This window comes from Leuresthes tenuis, unplaced genomic scaffold, assembly GCF_036924035.1.
Source record: "Leuresthes tenuis unplaced genomic scaffold, fLeuTen1.0.hap1 SCAF_9, whole genome shotgun sequence".
Lineage (NCBI taxonomy): Eukaryota > Metazoa > Chordata > Actinopteri > Atheriniformes > Atherinopsidae > Leuresthes > Leuresthes tenuis.
The window spans coordinates 13,107,837-13,126,338 of NW_027325363.1; the positions used below are offsets into that span (position 1 = coordinate 13,107,837).

At 44.0% G+C, this 18,502-nt stretch overlaps 1 protein-coding gene across 2 annotated transcripts in view; it reads left to right on the forward strand.

Annotated features, from left to right (window-relative positions):
* The window catches only part of sipa1l3 (signal-induced proliferation-associated 1 like 3), a 62,579-nt gene that overhangs the window by 34,347 nt on the left and 9,730 nt on the right, over positions 1-18,502 (forward strand). For both annotated transcript variants that reach the window (XM_072392408.1, XM_072392409.1), the window contains exons 3-12: positions 3,071-3,784; positions 4,023-4,998; positions 8,755-8,885; positions 10,884-11,072; positions 11,675-11,849; positions 12,194-12,297; positions 13,761-13,918; positions 14,000-14,582; positions 15,454-15,552; positions 15,643-15,818. In XM_072392408.1, coding sequence (XP_072248509.1) covers positions 3,311-3,784; positions 4,023-4,998; positions 8,755-8,885; positions 10,884-11,072; positions 11,675-11,849; positions 12,194-12,297; positions 13,761-13,918; positions 14,000-14,582; positions 15,454-15,552; positions 15,643-15,818 — 3,065 coding nt within the window. In that variant the 5' untranslated portion in view covers positions 3,071-3,310. The remainder of the gene's footprint in view (positions 1-3,070; positions 3,785-4,022; positions 4,999-8,754; positions 8,886-10,883; positions 11,073-11,674; positions 11,850-12,193; positions 12,298-13,760; positions 13,919-13,999; positions 14,583-15,453; positions 15,553-15,642; positions 15,819-18,502) is intronic.

Consider the following 18,502-nt stretch of genomic DNA (forward strand, 5'->3'; position numbering starts at 1 on the left):
CATTTAGTTTAGTTTTGTTTGGACTAATGCAGTGATACAGTTTTCTAGTGTCATGTAAAAATGCTAAAAACAATTCTGCTCTGTTGTACAAAGAAGATGTACAGTGCCTCCAGATAGAGGCTTCTTCAGGTGCAAAGAAGATCATTACAAGAGGTCGTTGCTGCCCACAGCAATAATCGGAAATGACTGCGAATTATTTAGATTCTTTATGCCGCTATCTGATTTTCCATCTTTGATTTAACAAAGTATGATTCAGTTAATTTGTGTGTTTTGTTTGTTTCTACTTGTGATCAAAACAAATCAAACTCGTTATAGCTTTTAAAGTGGGTTTAATGAACCATTTGAAACAGTAGGGTCTGTCATGCTGATGTGAAACCAGCTTAAATAAGCATTTTTTTGTGGTTGAATGAATGAAATTTGTAGAAATGTGAGCTGGATCACAGTAATGGGCAGATGGCTTTATTCATACTAAAGAGATTCAGAGATCATGGGATACTGTGAAAGCTGCATGCAACAGAAAATCGCTCTGTAGAAAGTGAAGAGGGTAAAGGTTCAAAAGTGAACGTTGGAATGAAACCGTAGCATATTATAAAAGGTATGTGTGCAGAGGATGCGTGCGTAACCGCACACACCCATCATCAGTGGAGATATTTCAGTAACTTCAGCGGTTTGAGGAGAGGCTTATGTTGATAAAAGAGCTTTAATCTGAGAAAGCAGAGCAGCAAAGAGGAATGAATTAAGCACATTTACATTTTAGACATTCATTTAAAGCCCTCTTTTGAAATGCCCCCCCACAGAGATGGTTATTACCACTTTTTCCATATTTCATCTTGAGTCTAGGAAATGGTCTGGGGTGGGGGGGTATTTTTTCCCTCCTTGAAATAAAATGTTTCTTTTTGCCTTCCATATGAGATGGTTATTTTCTATTCCCGTCAGTAGACACACCCAAAATACTAAAAGTGGAATTTCTTTGACAGTGCATTGCACAAACAGGAGGCTGTTTCCTTTTTTTTTAATTGAGATTCAGTCAGCGCATGCTGGAAATATAGGAAATATACAAGCCCTGACAAAAATGATGGAATAACCACTGCTGGTGGATCTTCATTTAGTAATTAAACAAATAATTAAGCTAATAGAATTGGTGTAAAGTTGAAGAAGAAAATATGTAATCACTTTGTAATTAGCATTTCCAAAAATATATGCAAATGAGAGAGTGCTTGCACAGCTTAACAAAGCGTCTACACTGGCTGACTGCTAGGAAACATGGCTGCAACAAGAGACCTGTTGGAAAGGATTATAAAACTCCTTCAACAAGGTAATTCAGCTCCCAGTGTTTCAAAAGATGTCTCTGTGGTTCCCAGTCAGCTTTGTCTCTAATTCGGAGAAAGTTTCAACAAAATGGGAAGGTTGTAAAAGGGGAACATGCAGGTCGACCAAGGAAGAGTCGGGACAGGAAACTCAAAGCAATAATCCTTGAAAATAGAAAATGCACAACAAAAGAAATGAAAACGAACGGGCAGAAACAGTTTGTTTGTGAGCGATCCGAAAATCCAAATGTAATCCACCACTAACACCTAAAGACAAGAAACCAAGGTTACAGGGGATGATTGGATGAAAGTGATGAATCACCAGTCTGCATTGGACAAGGAGATGATGTCAACATGACTGCCGAAAGAAAACATGTTCACCAGTCATTGCTGATCAGGAGCTGATGTCAGATAAGGACCAGAAGTCATTACCTGTCAGTGTGGAGACTTTTCCCATTCTAGCAACTGGAAGTACGTTTGATGATTAAGTCATTTTTCAGGACGATAATGCATCTTGCTGCAGAGCAAAGAGCGTGAAAACCTTTTCTTCAGGAAAGACATTGACTCAACGACATGACCAGCAAACAGTCTGGAAATAAGATGAACGAATGGATGAAAGTGGTCCACGACGAGGACTCCTCCGGCACATGAAGAATGCTGTTTCTCATATGTAAAGTTCTGTCAGGCTTTTTTTCTTCCCATATTTATTTCCTCTTCTTAATCTGAACAAAATACAGCAATTTATGTTTAGTTAGGTATGTTTTACAAAGGCAGAATGTTCAGCCATTATTATTGTTAATATTAATATTATAATTTCTACACGATGAGACCCCTGAAATGAAAATATACGTTAAGTCATGATATTAGATTAAGTTATGTGGCAGTATTCCTTTGCAGTATTCGTGACATTAAGCATCAGTAGAGATAAAAAATGCTTGTGAATGAGCTCAAGTCCTTAAAAAGACTGTGGATGAAGACTCGATGCTGTGTGACTGTCATATTAAAGCCTCTCAGTGTGGTTCACTGAGCAACGCAATGCTCTTTCAGTGCTCTTTCTTGACTTTTTCCTGCCTCTCTATTTCTGGCCTCACCCAGCCTCACCCCTCCGGCTGTTGCAGGGTCACTGTTTGCTCGTGCCCTTTTCCGTCTGTTCTGTTGGCCTCACTCGTGTCCTTTCCTCAAAGACCATCAACTGCACAAAATTTGTATTGTTTGTTGTCTTGTGTCACTCTTGACAACGAATCGAAGCAGAATAGCTTCCTTGTCACTCGAGCTATGTGTATAGCACATGATCCATGTTTCCTTTACTTGTCAACTGTCTTTGTTTATGTTTGTGCTTCCTTTCGGTTTGATATTAGCTGAAGTGTTTCTGAAGTTTTAATCTGCTGCAAAGCGATGACAGCCTTTATGGCCTGAGGGTGTGCGAAGGTTTGTGTGTACATGCATAAGCGCTCGAGTGAGTGATAATAATATCCCTTGTCAGCCTCCTGAAGATTAGCCTCAACGGGAGAAATCCTCTGTCATATCCCCTCACCTTATTTTCTCTCTGGCTTATCAAAGTCTTAGAAGAGTGAGTCACTCTTCTGAATCCAGAGCTCGAGTTTTATTTGGGTCTGTCGGGGCAATTTGGGTCACGCAAGCTCTTCAGTTTCAAATTCGTCCAGTATTTCAATCTTTTTTTTTTTCTTTTTTCATGCTGATTCCCTGAGGCTATTTTCCTGAAATAATTGCTTTTTCCTCCTGTCTTTTCCCCCTTTTCTCAGATAATTGAAAATAATCCAAGAGGAAGAAGAGGAAGATCCGGCCCTGATCCAGAACAGTCCATTATGTGCTATTGAAGATTTTCCCACCCTGCTAGTTAAAAGCAATGCTTTTGGGAGCTGGAGGCCGCAATACCATTAGCAGAGTGTGCGTGGGGCAGCTCCGCTCCCTCTTCCCTAGCACTCCTGCCAACATGGGATGCCAGCCCCCAAAACTCCTGCCCTGAGCTCTCCTGGGGCATCATGAACAGCTACAGAGACAGAGGGGTAACTTGCACCTCCTCAGACCTTCTGGATGGAGGAGGAGGAGGGTTGCCCCAGCACACTCCATTTCGTCATACCCCTAACGGCCACCCGGCTCCTGGCCTCACAGACCCAACATTCCAGCCGCGTATCTCTGTGCCAAAAATGGGTGTCCGTGCACGGATTGCAGAATGGCCCCCACGTCGTACACAGTCCCAGGAGTCGTTGCTTGAAAATGGGCAACTTGGCAGCAATCACTACGATGACAGCTCGACTTCATCATCGGTTTTGTCATCTGATGTCAGGCTGGTGAGGGGAGGAGTTGCCAGATTACCCCGAAGACGGACGAAGGATGTGGAGTTCAGGGGAGGAATTGGTGGTGAAAGAGGCTCACCTCTAAACCTAAGGATGTTCCCTCCTTTGAGACAGCGTTCCAACAGTGAAGTGACACTGAGCGAACAAGATGAAAATGAGGTGAGCCTTAGGTCCTCCTCAGAGGTTTCTTTTACCTGCAGTTTGGTTTCTTTCTATGATGTATCGTGGGTCACACTAGAAGAGACTGATAACTTAATTGATGACAATGGGTGAAAACATCATAGGTTGGGTGTGAAGCCCCTAACTTCAAATAATTTCACAGTGAAATATAGAATTTTTATTCTAATCCAATAATCTGTTAAATCTCACTGAAATTCTCTCTTCTTTATGGTCCAAGGTGGAGTGTCATGGAGGTGGTGGGATGGGGAACCGGTTCAGAGAGTATGGCAGCACTTCTTCCATTGACATCCAGGGCATTCCTGAGCAGAGCTTCTTTGACATGCTCAGCCAGTTCCACCAGGAAAGGCCTGACCAGCGCAGCTCAGCACCCGTACGCCTTGGGGAGCTGCTGCGTGCCTCGGACTCACCACCAAGCGCGCCTCTCCCCTCTGCTCCCTCACCTGGTCCCACGGGTGGGGATGACAGAGGGACAGGAAGGAAGGAGGGTGCCGAAAGAGTGCGAAAGAAAAGTGGAGGGACGGAGTCATCACTGGGCACCTCCTCTTTGTTCCGTAAACTTCGAAGTTCTAGTAGAGGGGAGTTGGATGGAGGAAGAGGAGAGACTGTTGAGGACAGGGGAGGGCGAGGTTCAACGGATACCGCTTACAAACCATGGGTGTGTCCTAAGAGCTTTGTCCACTTTGATGCTCAGAGCATCCTGTTTGACCTCCACGAGGCAGCAACTCAGCGAGGCTTTGTTACCCAGAGGAGGAACACAGCCACGGGGGCATCGGCGGCATCAGCCATCACGAGATCCTCAGCTCCCAGTGTCAACGACCCCATTTATTCCAGCATTGAGGATCTGACCATGAGCCTCGATCAGGGCTCCATAATAACCTCCCTGGCCATGGACCCTCTGGATGGGCCTGGATCCCACAGCACAAGTCCACTTCTCCTCTGCTGCCCCCACTTCCTGAATGAAACCGGGGGCCACAGGGAGCGAAACATCAGCTTCCTCAGCTCTTCAGCAGAGCGAGGAGGAGATGGAGGAGGAGAGGGAGGAAGAGCGGGGTTGAGGAAGAGCAACGCTAGCCTGTCAGTGCTGGAGGTAGCAGCTGAACAGCAGGTGAAGAGACTGGACAGACTGAAACTGTACAGCATCGAGCATGTAGACCTGGGTGCCCGGTACTACAGAGACTACTTCCACGGGAAAGGTAAGACTGAGTCACAATGTTGCAGAATTCACACTTAGACGGAAGCTGTCATGTAGGAGAAAATTAATTGTGAGGGATCATGCTAGCTGTGTCAATTGTTTCCTTTGTAGCCAGTCTTTTCATTTAATTTCATGTCACAAGACATGAAAAACAATTTCACATAAGATATGAATATGGTTTATAAATTGAACCAATCTGAGTCATACGAGGAGTACTAACAGAGTCATCAAGATTCCACTGCTCGTATATTGGTGCTGAAACTTTCAGTCAGGTTTGACATTCATTTGTTAAGGACATCAGCTGCCAGGTTCTGCAAATAATTAACCCTGGGCCCTTATCGGTTACATCGTGGATTATCCTTTGGTCAGTCTGCAGTAATAATAAAATCCTAAAAATTCCCACGACCATTTTCCCGAGTCGGGGGCGACTATCTCTGTTTGTTTTGTCGAGAAAAAAAGCAGAAAATCTTCCCATTTCTCAGAACTGGAGCCACGTGTTTTTTTTTAATCTCTGATTTCAGCGATGAATTGATATTTAGTTTAATTGCTGAGACCTTTGCCGCTGCCTCTTCCTCCTTTTCCCGTCAGTAAATCTCTTAGTCTCAAATGAAAGCACGGGGATAAAATAATTATTGAATCATTTGTGGTTATTTTTCACATAAATAGACTCGTCACTTACTTTACTGATAACTAGCTTTAACTAGTCATTTGCTTAAGAAGTAACAAAGATTTTCATAATTGCAGCCTCGAAAATGTTACGATTTACTGTGGTTTTGGTCGTCATAACTTATGAATATGTTTAAAAAAAATAAGTGAAAAAAGTAAGATATTCCACTAATGCCAACGGTAATCTGATGGATTTATTTGCAACCCAACAAGGCACACATAATGTGTTGTTTGACTGGCCAGAGCTTCCCCATTGTCATTCCCCACCTCTCTCACTGCAGCTTGTTATGTCCCGCTGGGCCTCAGCACAGCACAGCAGAGCAAAGTGGGCCACACTGGCAACCCTCCAAGAGTTTTTATTGCACATGTACCTGCCACTGGACAGTTGGCAAACTCAGGGCTCATGATACACCACCTGCCACTCAGCAGGATTACAAGGAGAGCTTAACACACGAGGCGGCACAGCTTTGTTTTACATCTGTTTACAGCATCCGAAGTAACGCCTAACTTCAAACAGCATGGTGTGTGTGTGCGTGTGTGTGTGAAAGAGAGAGATTTGTGCTAGCGTGTGCATGTGGGCATTTCTTGTCAGCATCACCTCTTGAGACACTTTTGAACTTCCCCCTCGGCAAGCATCATCTGGCTGCAGCCTAATTAGTGACAGATGTTGTTAGGAGGAAATGTGTTCAGGCAAACGTGTGTGAGAGTTTAAGGCCTTTAGCCTCACAGATAAAGGTTGCCGTTCCAAAAATATGTTTGTCTGCTGACTCTGTCCCAGCTGAGCTGTCCCCCAGAACGCTGCCGTGATTGTGTGTGTTTGCAGTGGCCCCATGTTCATGTCAGCAAGCTGACATTTCCGCCACAGGACACGGCAAAGAAGATAATCAGGCCTGAGTCTCCGAACATAAATGTTGCCCTGATTCACTCCAGTTGGAGAGAGGAAGGAGGAGGGATCCTTCTGTCAAGTTCGATTCCTCCTGAAGAGTCAGAATAATTTGTTGTGCGACTCCCACACTGCCTGTGGCGCTGGCATTAGAGTGACTTAGCTGAAGAGCTTTAGAAGAGGACATGTAAGATGCTTGTGAAGTTCCTGTTTGATTTATGGACATGTTGTGATATTCAAAATCGAGTCCTGTTGTCATTTTAAATGACGACTCAGGACGACACTTTGATCATTTCCTGGATTTAGTAGATGGAAGACATATTTGTTCTTTCAGCCTATGAATTGTATTTCATAAAACCCTCTTCAGTAGTAGATTTGAAGCTTCTACACCCAACATACAAAAGTAGTCCAGCGTCTTTAGTAGGGATGCCACAAACGATTATTTTAATAGTCGACTAATCACCGATTATTTTTTTCGATTAGTCGACTAATCGGATCATAGGTAAATTGAATGTAAAACATACAGCTTATCGCACCAGAATGCAGCTGCTCTTATATAACCATCATTATCTTTCAGCTTGGAGTGTTTTAGGTATATGCTAACTACAAAAAAGACAATATCATAGTTGATTAACCCTTTGATGAAATATGTAGCTTGTTGCAACAAACAATTAACTGTGTAGCAAACACACAAAAATAAATACTAAAGTTTTTGGGTTTTTTTAGGTTTTTCTTTCCTTCATTTGTCTCTGGCATCAAACATAGCTGCATTTAAATCAAATGAGGTGGGCACCTGAAACTAACGAATTATTCACAAAAATTTTTGGTCTCACTGACTCAAATATAACGCCAACATGTTCAGTCAGGACATTTGCTTGCTGAGGTGTGCATGTAGCTTTGTAACAAAGCCGTCCATTGAAGATGAAAGTACTTTTTTAGCACACATCAGTGCTATAACGTTACAGAAAACACATGAAATTTGTGTGCTAAGGCTAATTAATCAAATCGTCATCACTAATGTTAACGTTTACAGCTATCAATATGAGTAAGTAGCAAGTTAACGCTCTGTTTACGCTAATTTTAGCAGCTAACTAGCCAGTTAGCTTACCAAGATGACAGTCCCTCTTCACAATCAGTCACAACAACAGGCTTCCTTTTCAGGTGCTCGTGCATCGTCGTTGTGCTGCTGTGGAAGGCAAGTTCTGCCTTGGAGATATTGCATTGCACACATTTGTCTTTAGTTTTCTTAAAATGCTCCCACACTTTTGAGCTCCGTTGCCGGGTAGCCATGATATCAGAGCCTGTCTGGTTTAACTTCCTGTTAAAATTACGGCTGACTCCCGGTTACCACCACTGCGCATGTGTGTCGAGGACAGAAACAGATGCAGCAGTAGAAGGTGCCGCAGCAGCGGCAAAGTTTGAGAAAAGCAAAGTTTGAAAAAGAAAAGAAAAATGACATGTCAACTATTAAATTAGTCTTTTTAATAGTCGACACAATCGTGACTAGTCGACTAATCGCGGCAGCCCTCGTCCATAGACTATTCAGTTCTTTAATCCTCACCTTCTCCTTCTTGGCTGTGTCTCGTCTTAGCTGAATTGATTTTGTATTTAACTGATTATTGATTAGTAGATAATATGACATTGTCTCAGGCCTGTCCTTGACTTAACACCCCTCCTCCTGCCAACCTGCTTTGTATACATAAAGTACCTGACATCCAGCCAGTCTCTGTTAAACTGAAGGTTATATGGGTTTTTTTTGCTGTAGTTACGCTCTTGTAATTTCTGCTGCAGCTTCTGTGGAAGGCAGACAAACATCGGCTTCTGATGCGTTACCAGATGGGCAGTTGTTTAATGTGTACTCGTTCAGATTCAAAGTTTCATTAAACAGTGAAAATGTTTAAGGTTGTCTTATTATTATTGCTTGTTTTTTTCTGACCAACACAGGGAAATGTGGAGAATAGACCATTTACTATCATTAACAACATAAGGCAATAAAACTAATAGTTATACTGAAGTTGTGTCATTTTTGGACCTTGTAAAATTTCCGTCAGTTAGATAATTAGACAAAGTTTCTCAGTCAATCTCTCAGTTGTTGGTGTACCCTGCAGTAGCACAAACACAAACATGTTCAGACATTAACAACTGAATGTTGTTTTTTGTTTTTTTTCCCCACAAACTGTAACCTTGGTTCACTGTTCGCTTCACCAGAGCACTCAAACTACTTCGGGACAGATGATAAGCTGGGCCCTGTGGCCGTGAGCATCCGCAGGGAGAGAGTGGAAGACACCAAAGACCTGAAGGACCAGTACCAGTACCGCCTCGTCGTCAGAACCAGCGAGGTATGTTTCTGTGTGTTCGCCGGGGGAATTTCTGACTGATGAATCATTCAGCGTATTCAGGCTCAAGTTAATTATTCACCTACTTTCAGTTTATCCAGCTTTACCTGTGACACATCTCCCCCTTTCTGCCCTTATCATTTTTCCTGCACTCACCCCTCAGCTCACCCCCTCTCTGTTCTGCCTGTGGAAAATTCCCTCTGCCCAGTCTCGGTGCAGAAAAGCCAAACCAAACCCTGCTTGCTCGGGTCGATCCGTTTAGCTTTTCCTCGCTGTGAGCACACCCAGACACTTTGTCACTTTGATGGATCAAACACTTGCAGCGTGTTCAGTGACACGCAGGCAAAGACTCTTACCCACATTAATTCACAGATTTTTGCCTCCAAGGCCCCAAACGTAGCTCTCAAAACTCTTTCATTGGCCTGTATGTCTTGATAATAATATTATAATATTTCTTAATAATTTTTTTTTGTCTGAAATACATCAGACGTCAGGTCCTGCTCAAAGGTGACAATTTTAAATCGAGACTTTAGTTTGACCAACAGCTCTGAACCAGAAAATATTCACTTTACTGTGTTTAAATCTTAACTTTAATGTGCAGTAACTCACACCTAAAACTGGACTGTGTAGTTATGTAAATTTTCTTCAAAAAGAGGCTTAAAAGATGAATTAATTATGTGATTGTATTAGTTTTGTTTTGTTTTTTTCCTACTGTATTGTTACCATTTTATAAAATAAGAACAACGTGGACTGTGTTGTCAGAGGTTTGAGGTTTCTTAGAATAGTTAGGTTAATCTCAATCACTGGTTTTTCAATTTAAACAGTAGTCAAACAAAAATCAAAGTGTCCCGCTGTTCATTGTGCTCATGTACTTTTAGCCTGAATGTAGTCCCCTGTGTGGTTGGTGTGGTGTTGTTTTTAGCTGGATTACATGGCTGCCTGGCTTCATCACTTTAGCGCCGGTGCAACAAAAGAGCCTCTCCACCATCTAAGTATACAGAGCTAAGCTAATAGACACAGCCAGCTCACCCAGGCCTGCTGTTCCCACACGCACAAAAAGGAGATTGATCACAGAATTTCTTCTCCCCCACTCAAGCCGCAGAACCGCTCAAATATCCTTCCCCCGTAAGTCTGTCATTTAATTCTGTGCAGCAGTGCTGACAGAGCAAGGTGGAGAAGCCCCCCCTCCCTCCCTCTCCTCTCGCCTTACTTCACACATTTAAACGCTCACACTCCTCTGATGTTCCTACTCAGCATGTGACTCGCTCCACCGTCACACAGAAGCTGACGAGTTGAAACAAAAGCCCCATAACTTGATCTGCGTATCAGTTGGGTTTCATTTTTCCGTGGCCGGCCCCGACTCTCTGAGCTTCAGCTGTATCTCCGGCCTCCACCAGCTCTGGAGTCGGCCATGCACTTTTAATGAAGCCACATGTGAGCGAGCGCCCACTCCTCATGACTGCACCTACCCGAGCTTATTGTAGTCTCACTCTTTTCAAGTGGGTCAATTTCCCCTCAGCAGGAGGCAGTGCGCTGTGGCTGCACAATACTGAGCAGAATATTAATTCACAATACTAACAGCCTTAAAACCCTGCACGCAGGGCACTTTCTCTGGGTGTGTGCGCTTGACAGAGAGAAAAAGCTTCAGGGCAGCAGGGCCTTCCTCTAAGTAATGAGACAATCCTTCTTTTGATGGACTCACTTTTGGCTCTCATTCTACTAATCCTCCACATATTTATTTCCACAGGCGTGGTACTGAGGCTGAGTGAACACTGACCTCGCTATACAACTCAACATCATTAGTATGATTATACATGCTTCATATTCAGGGCTAGTTTTCACCCTTTCATTTGGAGCTAAGCTGTTAAATGATCCAAATCAACAAAATATTTTTGGAAAAAAAAAGATGAATCTCTTTAATATATTGAGTGAAGGATTTTTAATGGTTTTCCAGTCTCATTCTGCTTCTCATTCTGATCCTCTTCTTAATCCCACATGTAGCTCGTGACCCTGCGAGGTTCCATTTTAGAAGATGCCGTGGCGTCTACGGGGAAACACGGCACGGTTCGCGGTCTGCCACTCAAAGAGGTCCTGGAACAGATCGTTCCTGAGCTCAATGTTTCGTGTTTAAGACTGGCGCTCAGCACAGCCAAAGTCACAGAGCAGCTCCTCAAACTGGATGAACAAGGGGTGAGTTAAACTTGTCTGTATTTGAAATTTATTTCAAGGTTCAGCCAATAAAACTGCATGTTGAACCTCTGATTTATGTAACGCACCCCTAAGGCAAAATACAACAACTTACAATATCAGTCAATCTGAGTTAAGCTGTCAAGAAGTACTGCAAAGCAGAAACTAACAACCGATAAGGTGAAACAGTGGCATACAGTGTGCTCAGATTGTGTGTAAAACAGTGTCTGAGACCTATATAACCGATTTAATGCTGGTGCAAAGTACAAAATGATGCAGTGAAAGCTGTGTGAAGCAGGGTGTGTTGTGTTGAATTCGAGTGTGGATCCATAAAAAACGTTCATGTTTGGCCACGTTATCTCAGCTTTTATTAATTTAACGGAGGGTGAAGTACAAGACGAACGTACCATACCAGCAGTAGGCCTGTTGTTGGCCGTGTGGGTGGTTTATACAACAGCAAAACTGTGCTCCACGTGTGAGCAAGCGAGTCCATATATATACATTACAGCTGTATTAAGTGCTTGTCCGTTGACATGAAGTTTTTGTGGAAGCATACTGCTGTGTTTCAGCTGTTCGTGTTTGTTCTTTGTGTGTGTGCATTGTAGTTGAGTCAGAAGCACAAGGTGGGTGTTCTGCTGTGCCGCGCAGGCCAGAGCACAGAGGAGGAGATGTACAACAACGAGGAGGCGTCAACCGCCTTCTCTGCCTTCCTGGAGTTGCTTGGGGAGCAGGTGCTTCTCAAAGGATTTACCAAATATGCTGCACAGCTCGACACAAAGAGTGAGAGCCTCTTTCTGTTCACTGTAACTGATCAATTCCTTCGTTGTCAGTCTCTGTAAATAAAGAAAGTACCTGAAAAATAAAAGACTTGAAAGACACCTAAAGTATGTCTGGATGATATAAAATCCATCTTTTTTAGACAGACAAGTTATGTCAGAAAGGTTATTCTGGTACTGAGGAACAGATTAGTCAAAACAGGTGCCATAAGCCCAAGGAAACTCTGCTGTGAGTCCCTGGAAACCCATCAGTTTGAACCAGAAACTCTAGTTCAACAACCCATTGTCATCTGTGATCATAAATTCTGACATTAACTACAGCTAAATCTCTCTTCTACCTTTCCCCAGCGGACTCAACAGGCACCCACTCCCTTTACACCACCTACCAGGGCTATGAGGTCATGTTCCACGTTTCCACCATGCTGCCGTACATGCCCAGCAACCCACAGCAGGTAGGAGCTCACAAACATCCCCGGGTTATACAGAGGGCGCCATCACCTGACGCTGCATGTTTTGTAGATACTGGCGTGTACATCAAAGAAATACACAAAGGCCATTTGTTGTCACCCAAAGCTTTTCAAAGCACGTCTGTGGTTGTGAGTTAAAACCTCCGCCTTTTCTCCAGATCATAAAACAAATACCCAAAAAGTCAAAACTTGTGACTTTCAGTTGACTTTATTTAGAGTCCCTCTCCTTTTTTTTTTTCAACCTCTTGTTTTTATTGCCTCTGTTCTGTCTTTATGGGTTTTCTGCCCATTCTAGCTTTCTTTTTTTGCTCTCTCTCTGCCTCTTGGTCTTTAACTTAATCAAGGCTGGGTGGAGTTCAGTGGTGAGTAGTTATTAGCATATTTTTCCCTTTGTTTGACCCTTCTTTATTTCAATAAAACTGTTGTCCTGTTTGTTCTCCTATGTTTGCAAGAGGGCTGTGTTTAACCCCCCCCCCCCCCCTAAAAAACGTATTTTGGGTAGGTTGCTTAAGTGCTGGTGGGAGAGGCGTAGGTGTGTGTGCGCACGTGCTCTGACGAGCCCTGAAGGTGCTCAGGATTAGTTTGTACATTCTGTCAGCACAAGTGTTTAGTACACTTTAAAACTGTACTTTTAACTTGACTGGTTGTCAAGATAAAAATCTTGTGAATTAGAGCTTGTGAACAAAATATGACTTTTTTTTAGTAGTTGAGTAATTGGAAAGTCAGAATAAAACATTCAGTCAGAAACTGTTGTTCTATAAATGGCACAATTACTCCATCCAGAGGCGAACACAATCCAGCAGAAGTAGGATTTACTTACTCAGATAATCCATTAGGGGGCAGCATCTACCTTGAAATAAGTGGAATAATGGACCCAGGAAGCTGTGAGCTGCCCTGATGGCTTTTACTTTCAGGACAGAGGAAAACACAAGCTACCGCGGCCTCACAGTTTTAAACGAAGCGTGATGAAATATACAGTGAACTGTTGTTGTTGCAAACCCACAATGTGGAGCTGTGCTTTGAATGAATATTTCAGCAGAGAAGACTCAAGGTGCACAAAACACGTACAACACACATATGATTAAACGTATTTGATGTCACGGCACACCACTCACACAGCCTCTGAGTACGAGCGAACTCTGCTCTTGTGGCACCTCGCTGGGGAACATGTCTGCGACCAACCAGTGGGACGCATTACATAATTGGTACTTTCACACTTCTCTGTACAGATGAAGAGAAGGCTGGCAAGCACGGCACCGCAGACACAGCCTGGACTGTGTGCCATGTTTCCTAGATGAACACAGAGACACCACCAGACACAAATAGCCCACACAGAAGGCGAATAACAGATTACATAAGGGGCTGTTGTCTGTCAGACTTTTATGGTTTACTGAGTCAGTTGTGTCATTTCATTGAATTGTCATTTTGATGTCTCCTCTGTTCCTCAGCTCCTGAGAAAGAGACACATTGGAAACGACATTGTCACCATAATCTTTCAGGAGCCGGGAGCCCTCCCTTTCACGCCACAAAATATTCGCTCACACTTCCAGCACGTCTTCGTTATTGTTCGTGTCCACAACCCCTGCTCTGACAACACCTTCTACAGGTAAATATTTACAGCAGAATAAACGTGTTCTGGATCACTCGACTGTGATTTCACACATTACCAATCCTCCTTTTCCTTCAGTGTCGCTGTGACACGGATGAAGGACGTGCCTCCCTTTGGACCACCCATCCCCAGCGGAGTCACCTTCCGTGATCCGGAAACCTTTCGCAACTTCCTCCTGGCCAAAGTCATCAATGCAGAGAACGCAGCACACAAGTCAGAGAAGTTCCACACCATGGCGACGCGAACACGGCAGGAGTACCTGCGGGACCTGGCCGAAAACTACGTCAGCAGCACGCCACTCGACTCAGCGGGCAAACTCAACAACCTCATCTCCCTCGCATCTAAGAAGCGCGAGCGCTCAAAGGCCAGAGAGGGAGCGGAGCTGGGAGCTATAGGGGCGGTCGCTTGGAGAGTCCTGGCCCAGGACTTCAGTGGAGGAGGGACGGAGCTCCCCTGTGCCTTGGGCATGTCGGCCGAATACATCCTCCTCATAGACTGCTCCACCAAAGAGGTGGTGTTTAACTGTTTCTGTGCGGACGTGATCGGCTGGACACCGGAGCGACTGGCGCTTAAGATTTTCTACGGCAGAGGAGACCACATTGCAGTACGAGTACCAGAAGGTTGTGCGCAGGACATCAGAGAGATGGTACAGAGGTTGAAGGTGAGAGTGTAGAGCTAGCAGAGGATGTGGCAGTGACCATCCCAGACATTTGTTATGGGTGTTGTATTTAGAATCATCAAAGTTTTAAGAGGCACTTTCTGTCCTCATAAAGCTTTTACTTTCTCCTACATGCCTTCATTTTTTTATTCTGTGCATCGCTTTGTTACTTTGCTCATTTACTCGCACGCTTACTTTTGAATCCACAGTACACGGTTGGAATCATCATTGTCATCAGACCACAAAGTTTTTTACACCTTATACACTTAAGTTTCATTTTAAACCGGCCAAGTTGTTATTCCGAAAGGTTGAGCTATACCTTAGCGTTCATAGATCTGCTTTAAACGCAGGGGATTTCCATCAGTGGGGATTTGAGTAGTTTTTAATCCTTTGGGCAGTTTTCCTTATAGAAAGCTGGAAGTCTGTGAAATCAAAAGCTGATTTTGCTCTCAGGGAAGACAAGTTTAATAGGGATGAAAAGTAACATGAAGAAATGAGTTTATTATGAACAGTTCTGAACAATATTGTGGTTTAGACATGAAGATCAAAAGAAAGATCAGTTCAGAGCTGATAAGAACAAAGTTTTCGTCTTCTGTAAAAGAATATGAAACAGCGGAGGATGTTCAGTTATATGCACTGCCTGAACAGGGGTGTTTCATATTGTGTTGATCCCTGAAAAATTTGATCCATTAAACTCTCTGTTAATTAACTTTTCTAAGAGCCCAAAGTTCAGACAGCTGGTTGAAACAGCTGATTGATGTCTATGTGAACCCCCCCCCCCCCTTCTGATATTTCACCCAGAGACTACATCTGTGCAGATGTAAAAACTTGTTACTGCTAAAAAATCTAAGCATGGTCTCCTCTCTCTGGCCAGTCGTTGACAGTGGGGTGTGAGACGGTGGATATGACCCTGAGAAGAAACGGACTGGGACAGCTGGGCTTCCATGTTCGCCTGGACGGCACCGTGGCTGAGGTACCATCACACGAGCAGATCTCATCCGACAGTGCTCACCTGAAAAGCTCGTTTGTGTGTAACTGTAGTTTTTTTTTCTTTTCCATGCAGGTGGAGGAGTACGGCTTCGCCTGGCAGGCGGGACTGAGGCAGGGCAGCCGGTTGGTGGAGATCTGCAAGGTGGCCGCTGTGACTCTGACTCACGAACAGATGATTGACCTGCTGAGGACGTCTGTCACGGTCAAAGTGGTCATCATTCCTCCATATGAAGAGGGCGGACCTCGCAGGTGTGTACAACACTGCATGTTATTTCCTTGGAGGCTGAAGGAATGAGTGATTCATGCGTAAGCATCTGTTGCCTGTGAAGATGTTGAGACACAGGAGGCTGCTGAGCGTAAGCTGGCAGTAGTGGAAGGATGAGAGCGAGCTAGAATAAGGACCGGGCGCTCTGCAGCCAAACACACAAAAGCCAGGCTGAGGTAGTGGCCAGACTTCAGTGTTCTGAGAGGATTTTGTGTGGGAGTGTGTGAAAAGTGGAAGCAGGCAAACGGAGCGATAGAGCGATGCGTAGTTGGAGTGGAAACTGGTGCAATGAAGCTTCGAGACAAAAGGACAGAAGCATTTGTTTAACGTGAATTAGCAAAATCTCTTGTTCTCTCCCTCTAATCTGGTCGTCTCGGCTATTGTCGCGCTTCCTCTCCTCCCACAATCTATCCCCGCCGCCACCGTTTTCCATCCTCTCATCCACTCATAAAGACCTAAAGAAAATGCCACAAAGAGGCTTCGTGAGACGCTGATGTGGTATTACAGAACGGTTACCCAGGTGAACAAAATAACCCAAGTATGTGTGTTTCTGGCTGAGCACCAGAGCCCCTAAAGACAGTAATTGTGGTGAGCTGTGTGATGGCACAGCGGTTAGATGTCTTTAATGTTGGAGGCAGTTTAATTACACCAAGTTAAACCCATTTTACACGCACACAAACATACACACAGACACATACACACTCTACTGTGGCCTTGGAGCAGCTGATAATTAGAGTCTAGCGTTTCACTCTTCCCCTCTCCCACTCTGACTCGTTTGCTGTTGTGCGCCAGGCCAGCAGATTGCATGAGATTAAGGCCTGGAATCTGCATGAAGGGGGGAGAAAAACGACCACAAAAGAAAGATAAATAAATGAAAGGAGTGGAAGTGATTAATTAAAAATGCGTGCCTTGCGCAAATGAAAAGGATGGGAAAGAAAGGGAGGGACTGAGCGATAGAGAGAGGGGAAGGCAGGGAAGAGCGTGTTCAGCCGAAGAGGCAGAGAAGCGCGCAGCGAGGAGGACGTGTCTCAACACCGCCAAGAGTTAGAGGAGTGGGTGGAGGAGAGAAACGAGGAGAAGGAGACCAAAGTTGGAAGTGTGCGTCTTTTGTGCTCCGTCTCACAAGATGGATGGTTAAATCCGAGAAAAGGCGTGGGTCTGAGCGTGTGTTGGGAAGCTCCTGCCTTATCTCAGACAGTGTGCTGATAGAATCCCTGCATGCTGGCTCTGCTCTCTAAGGTTGGTGTTTTCTACCAGTTAGCGTGTGTCTACAGGGTCTGAGCGTGCACTGCCTTTGTGTACTGATGCTGACTGTATCAGAAGAATCTCTTCACTGATTAACCCAGACCGCATGTTAGATTCATGCACGTTGAACAGTCTTTTGATGCCGTGCACTGTTACTGTTGTGTTGATATTTTCTGAAGAGGTTCGTTGATGTGTGGCTGTTTGTGTGCGCATCTTTGTGCTGTTTACAGTTCTCAAGGGCTGCCGCCAACAGCTGTCTCCCGGCTGAGTATTTTCATTGTTGTTTTTGATGAGTGCACAGTAAAAATTGCCCTTAATATCTTCCCAAAGCACATGGTGATAGCTTCAGATGTGTCGTTTTCACTCAAACGCTCAGATACTCAGTTGACCCTCGCGTACGATGAAGGTAAATATCAAATTCTCAAATTTGGTAACAGTTTAAGTAGTCGGTTTTCAGCAAAACAACTTTAAATTGACTATATTTATTATCTAAACTGTTATCCAGACAAGCACTGGAGTCTCCAGAATGGAAATGTAAAAACTATACTCATATATAAAACCTATATTTTCTTGATGAAATGAACAGACGATAAAGGTGATTTGATAGAAATAATGCGCACGTGTTTTAAAGAGGTGCATCACATTGTCTCGTTACTGTCGGCTCCTTTTATCATCCCACTGTTGACTCTGAGTTTCACTTTCATCTCTCTTTAACAGCATTCGCCCTGCTCGTTTCCTTTTGTGTCATCTTAAATATGACCCTATCTGCATATTTAATGCCTCCTGCCCTCCTGAAATAGGCTTTTGGATGAATACTGATGAGATCTGTGCTGGTCGACAGGTTAGAGGCTACTATGAGAGCAGGAAAACATTTCCCTGTGAGTTAATAAATATGTCCCCCCCCTCCAGCTTTGATTGTCAGTGATTTCATAATTGATGAGGATAAATGGCAGCTTATCTTCATTTGAAACCCGCTTCCATCATTTGATGCTTTAATTTCTTATCCTGGTAGAGAGCTGAAAGGGTCGATGTTTATGTTAGCTAGTGAAAGAAGTGACCATGTGAACTGTTACTACAGAAAAGATCTGTTTTATTTATAGTTTGAGTGAAGAGCTCTCTGATGAGATTAGACAATCTCTCTCACATGCACACAAATATACTTGACCTCAGTCTCACAGTGGGCAGCATGGAGTCTTGATGTGCCAATAATCAGTTTCCTTTCCTCTCTTTCTTCCTCCATCGGCCTCCTGGGAGCTCATTAGTGAGCTCTGTAACATGCCGGACGTGCGTTTGAGCATCCACAGAGCTTGTTATGAGAGAACAATAACGTGGAGCATTTGGAGGGAATTTATTGGGCAGATTTCACACTCTGAACTCGGTACACAAGCTGCAGTCCAGGTTCAGCTGCAGTTCAGGTTCTCGT